General features: G+C 40.2%; 1 protein-coding gene across 3 annotated transcripts in view; it reads left to right on the top strand.

Annotated features, from left to right (window-relative positions):
* The window catches only part of cdk14 (cyclin dependent kinase 14), a 211,664-nt gene that overhangs the window by 54,230 nt on the left and 136,288 nt on the right, over positions 1-21,146 (top strand). For all 3 annotated transcript variants that reach the window (XM_063879977.1, XM_063879976.1, XM_063879979.1), the window contains one exon: positions 17,084-17,329. In XM_063879977.1, the coding sequence (XP_063736047.1) occupies positions 17,084-17,329 (246 nt within the window). The remainder of the gene's footprint in view (positions 1-17,083; positions 17,330-21,146) is intronic.

The following is a 21,146-nucleotide window of genomic DNA, read 5'->3' as shown; positions in this document are numbered from 1 at the left end:
GCTCACTCTGCTTTCTACCGTCCTACTTCAGACACATCTCGGTGGGTTGGAATGTGGGCGCTGTGGGGAGGAAGAGGAGGAGACATGGGGACAGGCCCTCAGGATCTCATGGACACATAGTTAGGCTTTCTGCAAAGCCGTATGCAGCTCTGTAAGAAAGCCACAGAGATAATAAGAAAGGTGGGCTGAAATAGGAGACGGGCAGTTTTAGGGTGTCATGTGGATAAGTGTCAGGATACAGGGTCAGATTTAGAGTAGTGTCCTTACTGACAAACAACAAAGGGTTTTTAGGGAGATCTTGAAAACCAAGTGTTTGCCTTGGTAGCTACATTAATGAAAGCAAAGCATGTCTTTATCTGCGTTAAGAATGCATAATTATTGGATTTGTTTTCCATCTGGAGCCTTGTTAAACCTGACCTCAATGTTTGTTTCTTTCAGTTTGGCCTGACAAGGCTCAGTAAGCATTTGTGTGGCAGATCTTATTTCAAGTAGGCTGCAAGAGATAAGTGGCAGTTCTTGGCCTAACAGTTTTCTCTACGCTACTTACAAACATAGTTGTGTAAATTGCCATCCGATCATGTCTTAAGGTGAACTTGTTCCATTCTGAATGGAAACATTGGATGTCCACCACAGGCTTGATGTGATGACTCGCACCAGTGGATAATAAAATATATACTTTGGGACCGTCTCACCTGGAAAGAAGTCACGTCGTCGTTTTTGTGGAAAGAGTAGTTCAAAGGTCATACCATGCACACTTTAGGTCTCGTAAGTGCAGTGTAGAAAAGTTACGTTTTGCCCTTTGAAAGGGGTCTCCAAAGTGCTATTTGATAATCTGCACTGCAGGAAACTTCCCATAAAACCAGAACCCATTTCCAGAAACAAATTTAGATGTTTAGCCATAGTCATTCTACTGCAGCGGTAGTTCCTGATATTCTGGGAACTACGGTAATGACGTTGCAGTTTAGGAGACTTATCATTGGTTGAACACAACCAATATGACTCTTACAACATGTGTACAGTTCTAGTCCAAGATCTGTGCCACTAGTTACTCATTTTAAAACATGGAACAGACATAACTTGCACTGGTTATGGAAGTCAAAAATTAAGTTTTGTAATTTCAAGGACATTTTGTCTGCTAATGACTGCTTGTCAGAGGTAACATGTGGCTTAAAACTTTGAGTAAAAGGTTGGTTGCCTCTGATCTAGACACTCCTCAACTTCAAACTATCAGTCAAAACCAGTTTAGATGTTTTCCAGACTTAAATCCCATTGTGAAAACTCCTGAATGTATAAGCGGTCTATGTGAGGCCTCCAAGGCATGTTTTACATCTCTCTGTAGGGGTTACTACTAACTGGAACACTTTAGCGTCAAATAAATTCAGATAAGTGCTGGCTGCTGAAGAGGTCAGGATAGTGTAATAGCTGCATAAAGGTCTCTGTCAGCTTACACAATGCTTTTATTCACATGCATTTCCCCAGAGATGGAGTCAATGACACACAGTATAATTTATATTAAGTGGCTACACAATAAGGTGTTTGTATAAGTGGCACTCGTGCTAATGAGTCAGCAGTGAATGCCCAATTAGACCTGAAACCCACATTCAGTTAGTACCATTGTGTTATGCTGATTTAATGTGGACACTGTCATGTAGCATCTGTACATCAGACGCCATAAGCTCTATGCAGCGCCACAAAGCACTGCATAGAGCTTATGAACATGTTTAGGATTTTTAGATGAGGATGCGCTAGGCATGGCACTACTGGTTGGTCGACCACTCTGATCTAAACGGAAATATCTCAACACCAGGGATTTACATGAAGTGTTAGGATATTCATTGTTCATTTTAACAATAAGTTAATCACAAATTGCTACAAAACCTATTGTTTTCCAAACACCCTTAGCTGTGTTATTGCTAATGTTAGCATGCTATAAACCTAAACTAAGATGGGGAAACTGGTAAAAGTATACCTAGGATTGTCGGTATGATGAGTTTAATGTGCACCTCAGATCTGTAGATTGTACGGCTGTCAACTTCCCCTCCTTTTATTGTTTTGATCTTTATCATTTAAATCTGTCTAAAGAATTTAACACAAGATCAGAGGTACTTTATCAATCCCAAACTTGGAAATGTTTGCGTTACAGCAGCATAAAAGAAAACAAGGCATTGCACATAATTAGAAGTTAAGAGTTGAAATAATCAACTCTAAAAATATATAAACATCTAAAAATAGAATAAGGAATAAACCAGCATTAGAGAGTAAAAAAGAATATAGGCTATATAGCACAGTTGAGTGCAAGGAGTGGAATATTAAATAAAATAAAGGGAAACTCCATCATTTTTACAGTTTAGGGTTTTATTAACAGGGAGCAATATTTTTACACCACCAGAATAGTACATCAAAATAAATGCAGTGGTACTGGAACTGTCTTATAAGTAAAAATCATACTTAAGGAGGATGAGTAAGATTTAGTGTCATATAGTACTTTCTTTTGCCGATTCCAACCAACTAAATACTCCTCTGCTTACATTTCCCAAACTGTGGTAGCAAGCCAGGTTAAACATGTTGGTAAGACCATGGTATCTTTTCCTCACCTTGTTCAGAGGCCATCCAAGCCATTAAAGCCATTAAATGGGTTTCTGGTGTGTAGGAGAACTTTGGTGGCATTTAGCATTTGGTTTCACAGCCTGTTATGATTTCGAAGCTAAGAGGCTGTCAGGGCTGGTAAGCAGTGGGGGTGCAGGCCCATCACAGCCATTCTCCTGAGTGACTGTGCACTCTCATCAAGCCGGAAGTCCCGGAGAGCTAGCCAACTTTGCCTGTTATACGTCAGTGCTTTTTATACTCCAGAATCCCAATCCAATGCAATGGAAGCAGTACTGATTAGGAGGTAGAAGGCCTGGGTGAGTCACTAATTGGCCAGAGCGTTTGGTTGCCCAACAAGTCTGCTGGATCTCAGACACCTCCGTCACTGTGGGAGAAGAGGCTGGCTGGCACTGGTTTGAACTGTGAATATTTTTTATTGGAGTTGCAGATACTGACATACATGGGAAGAGTAACAAGCAACTACAGTGTAAAATATATAATCTAAAATGGTGAGTGAAAGTATTCCAGTCATGGTCCAGTGATCATCAGAAAGCAAAACAGCTGGCTGGATGATACAGTTTAACAGAACATACATTACCTCTGACATCCTTCAGTCTCCTGATAAACACATCCAATTTAACTGTGTCTGTGGACAGAAATCTGAAGAAAAACTAGCGCTATTTACCGAAAGCCTAGCAAAAAAAGTAACCTTGACAACATAACATAACTAGCTATTACTAGCAACCACACAATGATCAAAGAGCAAATTGCATTTCATGTTAGTTTAATTCAACTGAAAGAATTATAATATTCATAAATGAGGAGCAAGATGTGACTCAGGAGGAAGCTTGAACCAACAATCAATCAGAAGGCCGGTAGTTTGATACCAGACCTGTGCGGTCACATAATGAAGTGTGTTTGTGAGGGATGTCTCTGATTGAATGTGTGTGTAAATGGGTGAATCCTTACATTTGTTTTGACTGTTCCTTACAGTTTACACCAACAAACTAGGGAACTGACACTTCCTTTAATTAATGATTAGGTTTAACAGCTCACTGGGTAGTTTAGACGGTTTGAATCCTCTTTCATTTTGAGACTGTAGATCTCTCTCTGCCGAACAAGACGATGGAGAAGACGTGAGCTAAACCTTTAGCAACTCAAATGCTAATTGGGTTATATTTCCTTTGTAAAGTCTTGATTGGACATAGAATATCAATACAACGTCATAGCTCATTTCACCTCCTATAATGTGCCTGTCTATGGGCCATTTTGGAAAGGATGAATTACTATGTGTTACAGCCTATCCCATGTGATGTTGTGCCTTGCATGGCTTACCTCCTTTCTATGTTGGCTACCTTCCCTCTTTGATTTTCTGGGTAACACAATATGGCAGCATGCATCAGGAATGGGACTTGAGTCGCACATTTGATGACTTGTTATTTCTCTAAGACTCGAGCCTTTTTACCTAATACTTAATACCTTTCCTAAATCTCAGCTACAACAACCCTAGCTAATCTATTATTTTCCCGTATTTTCTTGATCAACTAACATTTCTAGCAAGTCAACACTTAATATCCCTGATGCCCTAAACCAATCCGAGAGTATCCAATCAAGTTGCAGAACAGAAACATTAATACTGTTACATCGAGTGCCAAGATAATGCTGTTGTCAAGAAAAAACAGTTTGAGTTGAGACTTCATTAAGAAACACATCAATCCAACACTGACCTCAAACTTTAACTGTGTAGTTATTCCACAGTAGATCCTGTTGAAGACTCTCTAACCTATCAATGATGCAACATGCTTCAGAAACACACTGTATTGTTTTCAACCATTGACCGTTACCTGTAGAATGTAGTTCATCCTCGAGCTCCAGGTTCTGTCAGTGGGATTTCTGGGGATAGAACTCTGGTTTCTATATATCACTAAATATTGCATACACCTATCATGTTAGGGATTCCATTTCCTGCCGTGGTGATGATGAATGTGCAGCAACAAAGAGACAGTATCTGGGGCATCAGTTAGCTGAGGGGATATTTTATTCCACCACATCTGTTAATTAAGGCTGGTGTTCACAATGATAAAGAGCCACAGCAGCAGAGCGGCGGTGGCAGCGCAGGACCGTGGGGTTGGTCTTCAACTTTTAAGTGTCTGCGTCTTCTCAGGTAATTCCAACGTCCTCTTCTCTTTTTCTCGTAAGGGCTCCCTTTCTGTGTTGTCGCTTGTTAGCAGACCCTTCACACGATAGCAGAGCAAACAGGAGGCGTAGAGCGAGGAGATCATTGTTAATCGATCGTGGATGGCGTCGTGCTAGCGGACGGATAAAAAAACGTAAAAAAAACCCAAAACTAAACAGGTCTTAATATACCTGGGCGGCCCGCCCAAGTTAAGTCTATGTGTGGGAAGCCCTGAAATCACATTTATGTGTATCAGTGCAAAGACATTTCTCATTCCGAGCTCAAAGGCCACGGCTCAATGTGTGAATGTGAACTGAATATGTTAGCATTGCCCAACCATGAAACATGACAAGGGGTCATCGGGGTCATTTTTACATCTATTATTTTTGGTATTGGGGATTGTATTTCATTCATATAAATATGATATTAAACCTAAATAAAGTTACAATACCAGAGAAATGTGGCAGGTGTTTTAAAGCTTTACTATTCAATATACTCCAAAGCTCATCGTTTTGATGTACAGCCAGCAAACTTCCTGTTTACGTTCAGTCCCACGGCTCTAATCATATATCTACTGCAGCACCAGATTCAAAGATTCAAAAGATTTATAGTCATATGACATAAAAGCAATAAAAATACTCAAAGGAATTACCGAATAGAAATAGTGCAGGGGAATGTTGCAAAAATGTGCAAGTAAATAAAAATAAAATAAAAATAGAAATAATGCAAGAAGAGACAGCAGACACATCAGAATATTCAGTCAACAGGTGACTTTAACCTAACAGGATGACACTATATATTTTACATCTGTTATGCCCCACCTTTAGGTGGCCCTGAGGGGCTTGAAAACTCCACCACTGACCTAAATACATTTTAGAAGACACATTCAAAAGAATTGAAACCATAGCATTTAGTAATCAAAAATGCAAAATATACATATGAATCTTGGGCTAAGAGGCAGAAACACAGCAGTCCCAACGCCAGAGGCTGTTCCTCCTCCAGGTGGGTCTCGTTATGCACATCGTTGCAGAAACACAGCGCACCTGGGCAGAGGAACATGGAGGGAAAAGTTATAACAAACTCATTAGGCTTTTATTATTGTTCACTCTTTAAAGCATTACGTTTCTTATAAATAAGCATGATCTACTAATGTAGGTGTTTACATTTACATACAACGCACATATTGTGATTTAAGGGTGTCTGTTATCATCTGGGTGGGGACAACAGCTGGAAATGAAAGCTGCCCCATTTACAGTTTTTTGTGGCAGTTAATTAATGGGGACTGTCCACGACATTATAAACTAATAAACTAAACTAAATGCAACAATAGGACTAAAAAACAGATTTATTTTAACTGCTGCTTATCACAAGCACATTAGCAAAAGCGCTTTTGCTGACTGACAAGATTGACTCTTATTGTGTTTAGGACACACCAGCGGTAACACACACACCAATTGTATATCTGCCATTCAAGAAAGAAACAAAGAGTAGGATGAGGTGTTTTTTCCGTTCTTTGCTCTGATGTATCGTCTCGCTGTCGTCCTGAGCCCTGGATGATGAGCAGGCAAGCTGATAGCCCTGCTTTGTCTCGGTGAAATGGAAAAGCGTTCGCACTGTTAATATGAGTTTGCAGAGCACATCAGTAGACTTTATGGCTGATTGCCTCTTGTCATCCTTCAAGCTAATGTCATCACTAACTACTTATCTGGAAAGGCTGCATTATCCCTTGCCTGCCCACTGTGTAACGGCCTACCTCCCCATTACTGTACGGCTACCCTGAGATCAGATTGATCTTAAAGGATCCCCGCGGGGCTGAGGGGTCACTACAGGAGAACAGAATTAATTATAGATAGGAAAACAATGCAGTCGATGATCTTTTGTTTACCTGTGTGCATGAGTGGGTTGGTATTACAGGGTGGTGGTGGCGGCGTGGGGGGTGGTTGTAGTGATTAAAGAGGTTGTCCTTCAACCACAATCGATATGGTGTAATTGCATCCAAGGTGGGGTTTTCCTGTCGTGGCGGGTGATTCTCATTCCGGCAACAGAGGAAATCCAGGAACCCACAGGCTGGCATCAACCAATGAGAAAAGGCCATCTTCCTATCACATTGAAAAACTGAACCATTGAATTTAATTAAATGTATAATGTCGACAGATTTAACATTGCTTTATTAGTTTAGTTGAAAGCAATCATTTTAAGTTTACATAAATAAAGTTAATATAAATTGCTTTCAACTAACCTAATACAGTTATGTGAAATGTGTTGACATAATACCTTTAATTAAAGTCAGTGTTTAGTTTTTCAGTGCAGCAGTGTGTTTACACGCTTAATTGGTATATTAACATAATCATTTTCCACTTTAACATACAAACAGTTACCTTTCCCATGACTTTATTAAAATGTTCTTTGGCCCAACCTAAGAACAATTTCCCCAGCAATGTTTCAAACGTATTCTGGTTTGCTCTCAAAAATAACTGGCAATTGTTAGCACCTATGCTAATATTACAGTGCTTGGAGTTTATATGGAAACAGGCATTTAACTTTAGTATATATTGTACCCTACTTCCTAACTTGACTTGTTCAAACCATGAATTAGGAAGAATAGCATGCAACAATGGATGGATTAGTGGTTATCCAAAGTGACTTACAAGTGTAAAACATGTTGTTTTTTTGTTGGCTAGTGGGAGTTGAAACAGGTGGGTCTTGAGTCTGTCAAACAAAAGATGTGCTGACCTTTAGAAGTCCTGATGATAATGGGGAGCTGGTTCCACCATGTTGGAGCCATTACATCCAACAGTCATGTGTTAGTTGAGAGGTTCCTGGGTCAAACTCGCAGTGAGGTGTGAAGTGGTGAGCCGATTGGCTGATGCAAGGCCATTCACAGCACTGTAGTGCCTTGAAGTAGATGTGTTTGTTGGGAGTTTAGGACAGTCGGTTGTCCAGGAAAAAGAGGTGATGTTAAAAGTCAGGTCATGGATGGGAGAGTCATTACCTGAAAGAGAAAGCTTTATGTTCAGGTTGAGCTTTAAGTGGTGTGCAGACATCCACAGAGAGATGTCAGCCAGACATTCAGCAGATTAATAATTCATCGTAAATCTTTTTACCTGAAGGCAAAAAGGTTGTTGCTTTGCGTCAGGCCCTAACATCTGATGGGTCACAGAATACAGAAGGCAGAGGCCGAGCACTCGTTCTTTTAAAATCAAAAATAACACACGTTCTGAGTTCTATATGAAGGACGGGGGATAAATATTTAAGCAAGGGCTTGTACTCTTTGGTTAACAGTAGCCTCCCACAGATGTTGATTTGGAGAAGTTTTGTTCCCTTTGAAGTGGATCCACACTTTGAAGAACATTTAAGTTACAGCAGTCCCCATGTTCAGTAAGTCAGTGCTTCTAACAGCTGTGACGCTGAGTAAGCTGTCTTTGCAGAGGGCTGCAGGGTTAAAATTAGAGGTTATATAAAAACATATAAATAATGTAAGATTGAATAAGGGATTTGTTGGCTATGGAGCTCGAGTCTGGCTATTTTATTTTCCTAGTTATCCTAGTTTTCCTTTGCTCTTTATATCACCCATAAAGAGCAAAGGATTGCTGCTCTTACATAAAAAGATCAGGGTGCATTTCCAATAATCAACCCTCAAAACCAAAAAAGGAAAGAGATTATCAAAATTGGGATTAGGATTTTGTGTGGTTTGTGCAAAGGTTTGTGCCAATCTGTGTATAAATCTGCCTTCGCAATAATATTCATGTTCATAAAATGATTAATGACTATTGGGCTCACAACACACCACCAAAACAATGTTACAGTCATTTATAAATAAAAAACACCTTCAAGAGAAATCAGTATTTCTTTCTGCTTTGCTGAGGTAGCTGTGTACTGGAAAAACTGAAACGTTGACTTTAATTAAATGTATTATGTCAAGACCTTTCACATAACTGTATCAGGTTAAAAGTAATAGCTAATATGAAAATCAACCTAATACTTAATGTGAATTCTGTTGACATAATACATTTGAACACTTTCTTTATTGTTGTTTAGCATACATAGACAATATATCAGACAGTACATAAACATCCACAAGACATTAAAAAAAAGTACATTAAAAGTCACATACATAACAAAAATACATAAAATGAACTACACAAACATGTGGGTAGACTATGTAAGGAAATATACAAACTTGTAGGCAGATATGAAAGGCTTCCATCCTTCTCCCAGCAGAGGAACATTACTCATCTCCAAATTACTGACCCAAAGTGCTGTCTAGATCTGCATGTTCCAGATAGTTAAGGAAAGGGCCCCATACTCTTTATAATAGTTATTGTTTTCCTTTAATAGAATAGGTTATTTTCTCTAATGAGACACATGCTGACAGTTCTTTTAGCCATTTACCAATAGTTGGACTATTTACATTTTTCCATCAAAGTGCTATCATGCGGTTTGCCTGCAGCAGACATTCATTTAAAAAGATTTGTTCTTTCTTCCTTGTGTTATGTTCTTTGGGGTAACATCCTAACAAAAAAAAGCGTGGGCTCCATGATTAACCGCAATGATAACATCTCTTCTATCATACGTTTGACCTCTTCCCAAAACGTTTTCATCTTGGTACACTCCCAAACACAATGAAAGAATGTTCCCTTGGATTGTCCACACTTAAAACATAAGTCTGGGATATTACCATTAAATCTGTTTAGCTTTTCTGGAGTAATATATGTACGCATCAGCCAATGATATTGTAAGAGCTTAAGATGGGTATACGCTGTTTGTGATTGAGCCTTTTCACATGCACCTTCCCATTCATCAATTGAAATGTCTTCCTGCAGATCCTCCCTCCACTTTCACAGTTTAGCTTCAGAGGACTCAGGGGACCCAGATATAAGCAAGTTATAAAGTGCAGAAATGAAGTGTTTCCCCCTGCAATCCTTTAACATTATTTTCTCTAATGGTGAGGATGGCGGAATAGTTCATTGTTTTTGGTTTGCTCCAATAAAGCTTCTAATTTGTAAACATTTGAAAAAATGTTTCTGTGGAATGTGTAATTGCAAGCTCCTCAAACGACATCAGTTTATCATCAATGAGCCTATAAAGATCTTGAATTTTCTGTACCCCCTTATCTGACCAAATTTTAAACCCACTATCGGCTCTGCCTGGAAGGAAGTCTTCCCCAGATTGGACTAAAACGTGAGAGAGAGAGAGGCTCAGCCAAGTACTTCCTCACTTCATGCCAGACTCTAAACATGTTTCTAGTAATAAGGTTAGTGTTTTTTTGTTTTGTTAAGTCTCTTAAGACTAGTGGGGTACAAGTACATAGGAAGAGGTATCTCTAGAGCTTGGGACTCCATCTCTCTCCAGGCAGGGGGGTTGTCGTTTGTAAAGTGAAACATAATCGTCCTTAACTGAGTTGCCCTGTAGTACTAGATAGGATTAGGACACGCAAGGCCCCCTCTATCATACGGCATATACAGGAGGGCTAAGCGCAAGCGGGCTCGTTTGTTGTTCCACAGAAAGTTTAACAATAATTTACTTAACCTTGAAAATAAGTTTGGAGGAGGAGGCAGGGGGATGTTTTGGAATAGATACAGCAACTTGGGGAGTATGTTCATTTGTATTATATGAAATCTCCCAAGCAAAGAAATCGGCATAGGCTTCCATCTATTAATTGTGCAGGTAATTGATTCCATAATAGGATCGTAATTAGAATTCACTACATCTGTTATATTGGGCACTATTTTTATACCCAGATATGTAATGATCTGCAACTTTAAACTGGGAGACTGGTGCAGTCGGACTACTTCTCTCTTTGGAATTTAATAACATTATGGAAGATTTGGAATGATTAATTTTGCAACCGGAAAATTCATTACATTTTTCTATCACTTCTCATAATGTTGGAATTGATCTCACCAAGTCCCTGAGAAACACGATAACGCCATCAGCATATAAAGCTAAACGATGGTCCGTTTGACCTATAGTTATACCAGAGATCTTTGGATGAGACCGAATAGCTATGGCCAGCGGTTCTATCGCCACTATAAACAAAAGTGGTGATAGAGGACACCCCTGACGGCATCCCTTGTGAATCTGAATTGGTTCGAGGTTGTATTATTTGTAAGTATTTCTGCAACAGGGTCAGTGTATAACAATTTAACCCATTTACAAAATATGTTACCACATCCAAAGCGTTCGAGGACATCCAGAAGATATGGCCATTCGACCCTATCAAATGCCTTCTCAGCATCTAGCGATAAGAGAGCAGTATCTGGCATTTCCTTTTGGCTATGTAGAATATTCAGTACTCTTCTGACATTATGAAACCCTTGGTGCCTCTTAATAAACCCATTTTGATCTTCCTTAATTATCCCTGGGAGAAGGCCTTCCAGCCTTTTTCAAGGATTTTACATAACACCTTTACGTCCGAGTTAAGAAGACCAATAGGTCTCAGATTTTCACATCTATTGCAGGGTTTCCCTGGTTTTGGTAACAATGTAATCAAGGCTTCTCTCGATGATGGCGGAAGGATTTCATTTTTAAAAGATTCCAACAACATGTTTAAGAGGGGATTTTGTATTTTATGTTTACATTTTTTATAGATATCTATAGGTAGGCCATCTGGCCCTGTGACTTTCCCAGATTTGATCAATTGCCTCAGAGATCTCTTCTAATGATAGTTCACTTTCGAGACTAGGTCTGAGTTCTGCTGGGATACTAGGTATGTTGACAGTGTCTAAGAAGTCATTTTGACGTGTCAAATCTGTATTTATGTATTTATGAGTCGTATAGTTTTTCATAGAAATGTTTAAAAGCCTCATTTATTTCTACAGGATCGACTATAGTATCTCCCTTATTATTCTTTATTGACGTAATGGATCTTTCAACTTGTAATTGTTTAATGTGCCACGCTAATATCTTTCCAGGCTTCTCTCCATCATAACATGTTTGTTTAAGTCTCAGTAGACTTGCCACTGCTTTGGAAGCTGATAATTCATTATACTGTGACCTCAGTACTAGCAGTTCTTGTTGTACTTTAGGGCAGGGTTTCTGAAAGGCCTCACTCTCCAGGGTTTTTATTTTTGATTCCAACATTGTCATTTTCTGACAAGCTTTGGATTTAGAGCTTGTGTCGTTAATAATTTGGCCTCTAATAAATGCTTTAAAAGCTTCCCTTCTTATAGATGCTGATGTTTCCGATGTATTTGTCTCAAAATATAAATCAATTTGTTTGACGAGATACGTGACAAAATCTTAGTCTTGCAACCATTTTTTGTTGGAATCGCCATTTAGAAGGATCTCTCGTCAGCCTTAAGTCTACATAAAGCAGTGAATTTGGTCCGAAATAAGGATTCCATCATAGGTGCCGTCTTTAATTTTAGAAGCCAAATTTGCTGATATCAAAAAGTAATCAATACGGGAATAAGATCGGTAAGAAGCTGAATAGCAAGAATACTCTACAGCATCAGACTCTAGTTCTCTCCAGATGTCCTTCAAATTTAAATCTTCCATAATATTAAGTAAGACTTCCCTGCTTTTGGTGAGTGATTTATCTATGCCTCCTGACCGATCCTTTGTTGGATCCAATACACAATTAAAATCCCCTGCTATGATGCTGTTACCAGTAAATGTTGAAAGCGTATAAAACAGGTCCCTGAAAAACTTTGGGTCATCATTATTGGGGGCATATATATTAACTAGATTCAGGTTTTCTTTTAGTAGAGAACCCTGTACAAATCTACCGGCCTTGTCCTTGATTAGATTTGTTACCTGAAATGGTACTGATTCGTGAATTAGCATCATAACACCCCTAGCCTGAGTAGAAAATGAGTACACACATCTCGTCCACCTCCTCCTAATTCTAATATCATCCTTTGCCAGTAAATGTGTCTCTTGCCAAAAAACTGTTTTAGATGGCAGGCTTTTAATTCTATTCATAACCGGTTTTATTTTTTAAAGTTTTTGCAAGCCTCTGCAATTCCAGGAAGTAAATTTAACCTCCGCACCCTGCGACATGACCTTTGACACAGATTAGGTTACCCACATGTTCATAAGAATAAGAAATACATTTAAAAAACATTAAGAAACATATCACCGATGCTCCAAACCACATCCAACCCTGTGATCTTGAACCCCTTTTCCGAATACATCCACCCTACTGGGCAGCCCCCCCCCCCCCCCTCGTGTTGAGACTTCCTCTTATAGCTGACAGTCACTGTACTCATACAGCACGTGCTTCAGCTCGACTATACTAATAATCCTAACCTTCGTTTTACATTGCTAACCGCCATGTAATCATAAGAAATCCCACCTTAAGTAGATCCACCATACATATCTAATGGGCAGTGAGCTCAGGAGGAGCCAACACATGTTATGCCGCGACATTAAAAATTATAAAAGTACCAAAAATAAAAAGATGCGTTCATACTTCAATTTTAAACTGATGTCACAAAACAGCAATTGTCAACCAACCATTGCAGGGCTTAACACAAATGTAGCTGAATAGCTAATTATCATAAACAAACTTAACTTAAATCACCAATCCCCATAAGAGCTGGCCTCCATAGTACTACATTGGCAAGAAATGAGAAGTATGGTGTAAACATAAAAATAAAATAAAAACCACCCAGAAATAAAAGCTAGGTCAGGGCCAGCGTAGTTAGCGTCTCATGTGTGGTATCAGACCCCAATGTCATAAATTATTAGAAAACACTTGTGACCACCAGAACAGATTAACAAAACATTTGGTCCCTGTCAGTCACAGTTCCAAGCTTCAAGTAATTCATAGTCCAGACATATCCAAGATGCCCGACCACAAATACTTAAAGAAAATAAGTCATGATACCTGCACATACAGTTAGTCATATTAGCCCTTTAGCCGGTCGCAGCCACAGGTTACGTTACTCAGCCTGTCCCTCCTCTCTTGTAATCCGCTCGATGAAGTTCCCCACAGCAGACGGATTCTCAAAAATGTGCGACTTGTCCTTGTAGGTTACCAGGAGCCGAGCCGGTAATAGCATGCCGTACCGGATCCCCAGGCTCCGTAGCTTCTGACGTACATTATCGAACGTCTTCTGCCGCTTGTGCACTCCTGCCGCCAAGTCTGGATAAAATCTCACCTGCTGGTCTTTGTAAAGGATCTGTTTTTTGCCCTGGCTGCCTTCGTTACAACCATCCTGTCCCTGTAGTTTAGGAATTTCATGATAAGAGTTCTTGGTGGGGCATTTGCATCCCTCCTCTGGCCGATTCTGTGAGCTCTCTCCAGTATAAACTTTGAACGCGGCAGTGCCAAATCCAACACGTTTGGGATCCAGTTTTCGAGGAAAGCACAAGCATCCCCTCCTTCAGCGTCTTCTGGCAAATTCACTAGTCTCAAATTGAGTAGGCCTAACCTGGATCTGGCCTTCGACTCTTCAACTTCATCCTCTAGCTTCATGTTTGTGGCCGCGAAGGTTTTCACTTTAGCTAGCAGGGAGCTCACGTCATCCTGGGTAGCTGAGATTCTCACTTCAGCCTCTGCAATTCGTTCTAAGCATTCACGGATTTCCTTTCTCACTCCCTCTATTGCTGTTAGAATGCCATCAAGTCTTGTGGAAAAGTCCAACTTCAGAGAGCCTATGGCAACCAGGATCTTCTCCGAGCCAGCTTCCCCCAGCCCGGTCTCACCCGTCTCAACAGAGGTCATGGTTGGCGCTATGCTAGCGCTAGCATAACTTTCTTTAGCTTCCACGTGTAACTTGGATGCTTCAAAACTTTCCAGTTTAGACTTTGCTCGTCCTTTAGCTTCTTTCCCTGCTGCAGCCGACCTTTCACCGTCTTTACCAAGGAATAAATATGATGGGTTGATACAAAACGTGGGTAAAACAGGATTTTAACACAGAAATTGGCGGAGCGCTAGTTATTGCGTCTTCCTAGCGAGCCGCCATTACCAGAAGTCTTTTGACATAATACATTTAATTAAAGTAACCGTTTCAGTTTTTTCAGTGCGTATTGGCACTTTTTTGGAAATATATAGTTTTATAAACTGATGTTTTTATGATAAATATTGATCTATAAAGCAGCAGCTGTTAGATATGTGGTGTAAAGTCAAGTGAAATATAATAATAAACTCAATTATACTTTTAGGTTAATCTACTAAGTTAAATTCCACCTATCGTCTGACATGAATCAAACAAAACATACTTCGGTTCCCGTATTGCAGTTGGTTTCATTTTTGGAGTGCGGTAGGACTTTCAGAAACTCTTCACAGAGTTTCGTTAAACTTCTCCTGTCTCCAGTGTTCAGTTCTCTGCTGTCTGAAGAACTTTGCAGCCCTTTGTTTGGCGGTGCCTCTGGTGACTCTGAGAGTAGAGAACATAAGCCGTGATGAACACATCCTCCCCAGACACTGCTGCAGTATTGATGCAGTGTAGTGTGATCGCTCCTAAATGACGCCGTTTGTTTTTTGTTTATGTTCTGTTTGAGATGACAACCGCTGTCCCTGAGGACTCTGTGGATAAGCACGGCACTCATGTTAATGACAACTATGCTGTCTCTTTTTTCCTCTTACATCTTGTGTATTTTTTGGCCTACTTCACATGCTAATTTGGTTTGATGTATTATTCAGTTTTACTTTTTCAAACACCTTCACTTTAGTTCTTGCCAGCAATGAAAAATGTAAAAGTTTTTGGTGCTGTTCCAAGACAGATGGACACTTCAGTTTATCTATATTCATCACATTAGTTTGCAGGTTACAATTTTGGCTTAATTTTTCCATTGGCTGTCAACATGATCATTAGGTTATGAGTTATCTATAGTTTTGGATATAAAAAAGGAATATGCTGCATTAATACGGAAAGTCCACATTTTAAATTTCAAATCATGAGAGAATATATTATAATGATGACCTGCAATACATCAATATCTTAATGAGCCCATCAGATAATGGAATCTGGTGACTTTTGATTCCTCTGCAAAGTATCACTATTTGAGCTGAGGGTTTCAGCTGTAAGTTATTCATGTTAAAATTGTTTCAATTAACAAACAATATCTGTGTCCTCTGCTATCTGTGCACGTTCTCTTGGCAAAAACACGGTCTTGTTGGTAGATTCAAAGACATTTTTGGTGTTTTATCGGATGAAAAGATTGATAAAATATGTCAGTTTTAAATAAGTAGCTTGTTATTTATTGGGTGAACTTTTGTCATTCTGTGAAGCTAACATTAACGTCAGCTTAAGCAAAGCACTGAGCCTTCAACTGAACAGTTAGTCATGACTACCAGAGGTTGGCAGCCGATCAGCTATCATAAGTAACTGATAAATAGTTTGAATGTAATTTTGAATATTATTTAACAATGTGAGGAATACGTAAAGGAGAGCTAGCAAAGTTTAGGGAGAAGTTGAACAGAAAATTAATAAAATAATTTGTTTTTAATAAAATACAACCATGGGGGCAACTGCATTATTTTATCTAATGTTTTTGTATATTTAAGATAGATTTGTGTTCATTGTTGTTGATGCTCATAACAAAATAATTACTTTTAATGTCTTTTAGAAAACATAGCTAATTTGTCCCTGGCATATATAAAACCTTTTTATTCTGAAATGCACACCTAATCACAATGCATGCTGGACCTGGTTTCGAGTAACGTATCATCTCATGTGGGACGTGTGTATTTGTATGCCTATGAATGAAGGTAACTGTAGTAAACCACAGCATCAATAGTATTTGCTTTCAGATTTATGCATGTTAGCATGACAGAGGGGGGCAGAGGGAAATGCTCCTGTGTGTCATGAAACCCGGCTCATGTTAAAAAGACAAGTCAGAGAGCTGCAAGACGACTCCTCCCTGAGTATTAAAGTAATTAGAAGTTCTTCCTGCAGGGGAGCCCAGGCCTAAATATTTAATCTGGAGGGAGCCGTGACAAAACATGTCATGCCGCCTGCGTCTTTTGTGTCCGTTCCACACAGTCCATCGAGGAGGAGCAGCTGGTGGTGCTTTGTTTCTGGGAATGGACGGGGAGTGTGCAGGGCTCTGTGTGTGCCCGATGGGCTGGTAGGAAACAGTCTGTAGCATGTCTGCTCAGTTGTATTGGTGTGTGTCAGAGATGTGTGTGTGCAGTGAAGCCGACAGAAGCCGTATCTGTTTTGATCAGAGAAAAGAGAGACGCAGATGAAAGGCTCTCTTACAGCAGAGAGGTAGAAACACGGCTCCACAGGGAGGAAGAGACCCGGGCTGACTGAGATTAAAAACAGGATCTGGAAGACAGGGGCGCACGCTGACGATCGCAGATGGATTTTGTTTTTTAATGCTCTTTAACGCTTTTATCTTCTCTCTGCTCTTCCGCCTTGACAGATATGTGTCACAAAGATGTCCACACGCAGCTGCCAGGGAACAGACTCTGTCATCAAGCCCCTGGACACCATACCTGAAGACAAGAAGGTGAGAGTGCAGCGCACGCAGAGCGGCTTCGACCCGTTTGAGAAGCCCGCCAGCCAGGTGAAGAGGGTCCACTCTGAGAACAATGCCTGCATCACCGCCAAGACCACGTCCGCCAGCAAGGAGTCGCCCAAACTGCGCCGACACTCCAGCCCCAGCTCTGTGAGTGCTGCACACTGTACACACACTCCTTTATTGTTGTTTGAAGCTACAGGAGAACAGAGTGGTGCATTGATGACGTATATATGTAGGCCAATTCTGAAGTTAGCATCGCAAGGGCTCCCTCAACAAAAAGCAATGGGATTTTTCTATTTGAATATTGCAGAAAATAAGAGTGTTGCTTGATGATGATACTAACCTTTGGGTCGGCATGATAATCTTCACACATTCAGAAGAAGATATACTTAATTAATCTTTTTACACTCACAGGTTGATATACATGAACACATGGAGAAATAGAACCACAAACAGGGTAGGTGAGGGAGAGTAAAAGGGCAGCCAGTTCGCCGGCTCGTTTGTTGCTCAAAGGCACCTCAGCAGGGCCCAGGAGATGAACTGGCCCATCTCCAGGTACCATTCTCTGTATTTGGTCCAGGAAGTAATCCGGCAACCCTTTGGTTCAAAGTCCAAGTCCCTACAGACTGAACCACTGTCGCCCCTAACACCCCTTTATGTGTTGAAGCCTTAATGCGATGGTCAGAAATAAAGAGCTAATGTCAGGCTTGATACAAAATAGATCATGCTTGCAAGGGTGCTTATCAACATAGATAAGCTAAAGGCTGCTAATGTTTGGCCTATAGATGTTTAGTAGTAGTATTTAGACACTTGTCAGCAACCACTTTGATTATGACACATATCCGGAAGCTTCAGACATATCTGGACATATTTTGTGTCATAGAACAAAACCTACAAATCTTTTCAGGTTGTGTTAACCACGATTTTATTTCAGACATTTACACAAAAGCACATTCAAAAAAACTTTGACTATGGGATAGGGGAAATGGAAGTGGTAACATGCTAGCTCATTATAGATTTAATACACGCATCCATGCAAGCCAGGTCAAATTGGAGCGGTGTTCGTCTCCAGCGCCAAGCAAAACAGCATCTCATTTAATGACGTTCTGTTGACTGGCCCAGATCTCAACAATGCACTCTATTGATCAATACTCCAGCCAGTCTTTATAGATCAATCCTGTTTATCTTTATGTTTGCATTTTTGTAAGAGGAACACCCTCTCAAATCAGACACCTGATGATAAAGTAATGTGTTACTGTAGCAGAAAAATATTCTGGTTACAAAACTGTATATATTTGATGTAAGTGGGCAAAAGCTCCCCTCCTTCTAAAGGGGATAAAATGCAAAACGCATGGGGATGGTAACACCCCTCCTAGCCAAGGCAAGTTCCTTTATATACCACTTCTCAACACAAGACATTTCAAACTGCTTACAAAAATAAAAGACATTAAGAGAATCAGGAACTATTTCAATAATCAGTCCAAGAGTTGTCCTTCTGAGGCTTAAATCAATTTATTTCTAAAAGTATCTCTACAGCAGAGTCACACAGCAACTCTTCAACTCCTCCTGATCAGTCTGCTTAGAAGCACTTTCAGTTATACATGCTGAGTCATGAGATAACTGACCCATGACCCGATCCCGTCAAAGGTCTCTCACTGAGTGGTCACATGGCCGCTTGTGACTGGACATCACAGAGATGTTATCATCTCAGCTACATGAGTCCACTTGTCTTCTGGCACACAAGGCATATTATTATTATTTATGGGGAAAATGATAGCTTTCTGTTCTCTTGGTAATCATCATTTCCATTACAAAACCCCCTCCCCGGATGGACAGACATACACATGATATCATACAATTACAGAATGTAGAATCAGTACCACCAAATTATAGATTATTACATACCTAACTCACTTAACCCCCCCCCCCCCCCAGCACCCAGCACCCACCCCCCGCCGCAAAAAAACCCTCCAAAAAGAAAAGAAGAAATGACAGAAGAGGAGAAATATTAGGTGTAATGGTGATGGAGTATTTGGTGGGCAGTCACCTCTGCTTGAGTGATTACCAGAGTGTGAAATGCAATAGACAGTTGTGCCAGGGTTACCATGGAAACTCAGCTTATAGTGCTGAGAGTATGTTGGTAGGGATGGCTTCATGACTTTCTTTATCGGGGAACTTTTAAAATGTGTTTAAAGTATTACAATGGCAAATAGGCAGAGATAACATCTTACCGGTAAAGCAGGATTTCAATTGATTCTAATGTTGCATTGTCTGGAATATTTCATCTGGTTTTCTGTGCATTTGGCAGTATCATGTTGGTACTCGTAATACTGTACATTGGCAGTGGAAGTAAAAGGGTTAGAATTGATTGCATATTATGTGTTTGAAATGCAAAGTGCTAGCTCACTAGCAGGGACCACGTCACAATGGTTGTAGGTTTATTGAAGAAATTGTATGGAGGGGTGCGTGGGGGGGATGAGACCGTTTCGTCTCCGGCATGCTTATGCCCGGGCTGATTAAGGGCCCCCAGACGATTCCTAGAATTAGACATTTTAAATATACACAAATTGAATATGAGTGGAGAAAGGCAGAAGATGAGGGGATGTAGGGATAAGGGAAGGGGGGAGGAGGGGATGACGGATGTTGGGATTAAGGGATGAGGGAAGGGGAGAGGAAGGGATGAGGGTTGAGGGAAGGGAGGGATGAAGGGATATTTGGATGAATGGATGAGGAATGTTGGGATGAAGGGATATGGGAGGGTAGGGATGTTGGGAGGAAGGGATGAGGAATTTTGGGATGAAGGGATGACTGGATGTAAGGATTGAGGGATGAATAAATGTAGGGATGAAGTAAGGGAAGAATTAAGGGATGTCTGGATGACGGGGTGTAAGGATGTAGGGGTGTATGGTTGAAAGGGGTAAATGGGTGGAGGGATGAAGGAGTTTGGCTAAGTATGAGGTTCAAGGAAAACTGTGAGAGAGGGAGGGTGGGTTGAGAGAATAGCTGGATGTTTGGCCGGATATGAATAGGCTTAGCCGTGATGGAGGCGTGGACACGCTCCTGAACCTAGGTTAACAAATGAACTTCATTTATTGTTTGAAATGATGCAGTCAGAGCAGCCTTTACCCTCCGTGTCCAAGTTAAAGCAGGATGGATGTACACAAATCACATTAAATATAAAATACAATATATCATTTATTAATGAAATGCAATTCTGCTTGAAGCGATGGAGGTGGGGTAAACCTGTATTTGGATGTAAGTGTATTCTCATCTACCCATGTATATGCTCATTAGTCATTTATAGTGCAAACAATAAAAAAGTCAAAGTCAAAATATTGCAAAGGTTTTTACACTTTGAGTTAGAAAAGTATGATTAAAAGCATAATGCGACATGCAAAGTGCACTGAGAGCTCTGCACTAAATACCACAAACATAATATACACACAACAATAATCTTTGTAACAGCAGTGAAGGGAACCTTACATTCACTGTATTTGTCACGTTCTTTCTGTGTTTTGTGAAATCGTGTTGTGCCTGTAGGTCTGACTGGAGCTCTTTTAATTATGACATGACTTGTCGCGCCTTCTTTTACTACAGGGGTTTGATGGTAAAGGTGCTGAGTTTCTGGAGATGTGCCTAACATGACTAAAATGCAGATTGATTCCAATGCATAATTCAACTTCCAGCCCCCCCAAGGGTAGCGTGCCCATACGTGACTTTGACCTGGCTATGGCTTCAAAGGTGTATTTCCTCCTGGCAGTCAGGCTGTTTGGCTCCTTTCTTCATCTAAAACTCATTATCCCGGCTGTATTCCTTCACACGGTTAATTGAAGGCTGTGTACAAACAACATCATATCCTTAATCATGCAAAGTAGATTTTCGGGTTTCATACATATGTGGTTCCTTTTTTTAAAATTTAGCTGCAAATGGGAAATGGCTAATGGATGTGCACACAAATAAGATT

Source organism: Eleginops maclovinus, chromosome 3, assembly GCF_036324505.1.
Source record: "Eleginops maclovinus isolate JMC-PN-2008 ecotype Puerto Natales chromosome 3, JC_Emac_rtc_rv5, whole genome shotgun sequence".
Classification (NCBI taxonomy): Eukaryota; Metazoa; Chordata; class Actinopteri; order Perciformes; family Eleginopidae; genus Eleginops; species Eleginops maclovinus.
This window is presented reverse-complemented; position numbering and strand designations above follow the sequence as displayed.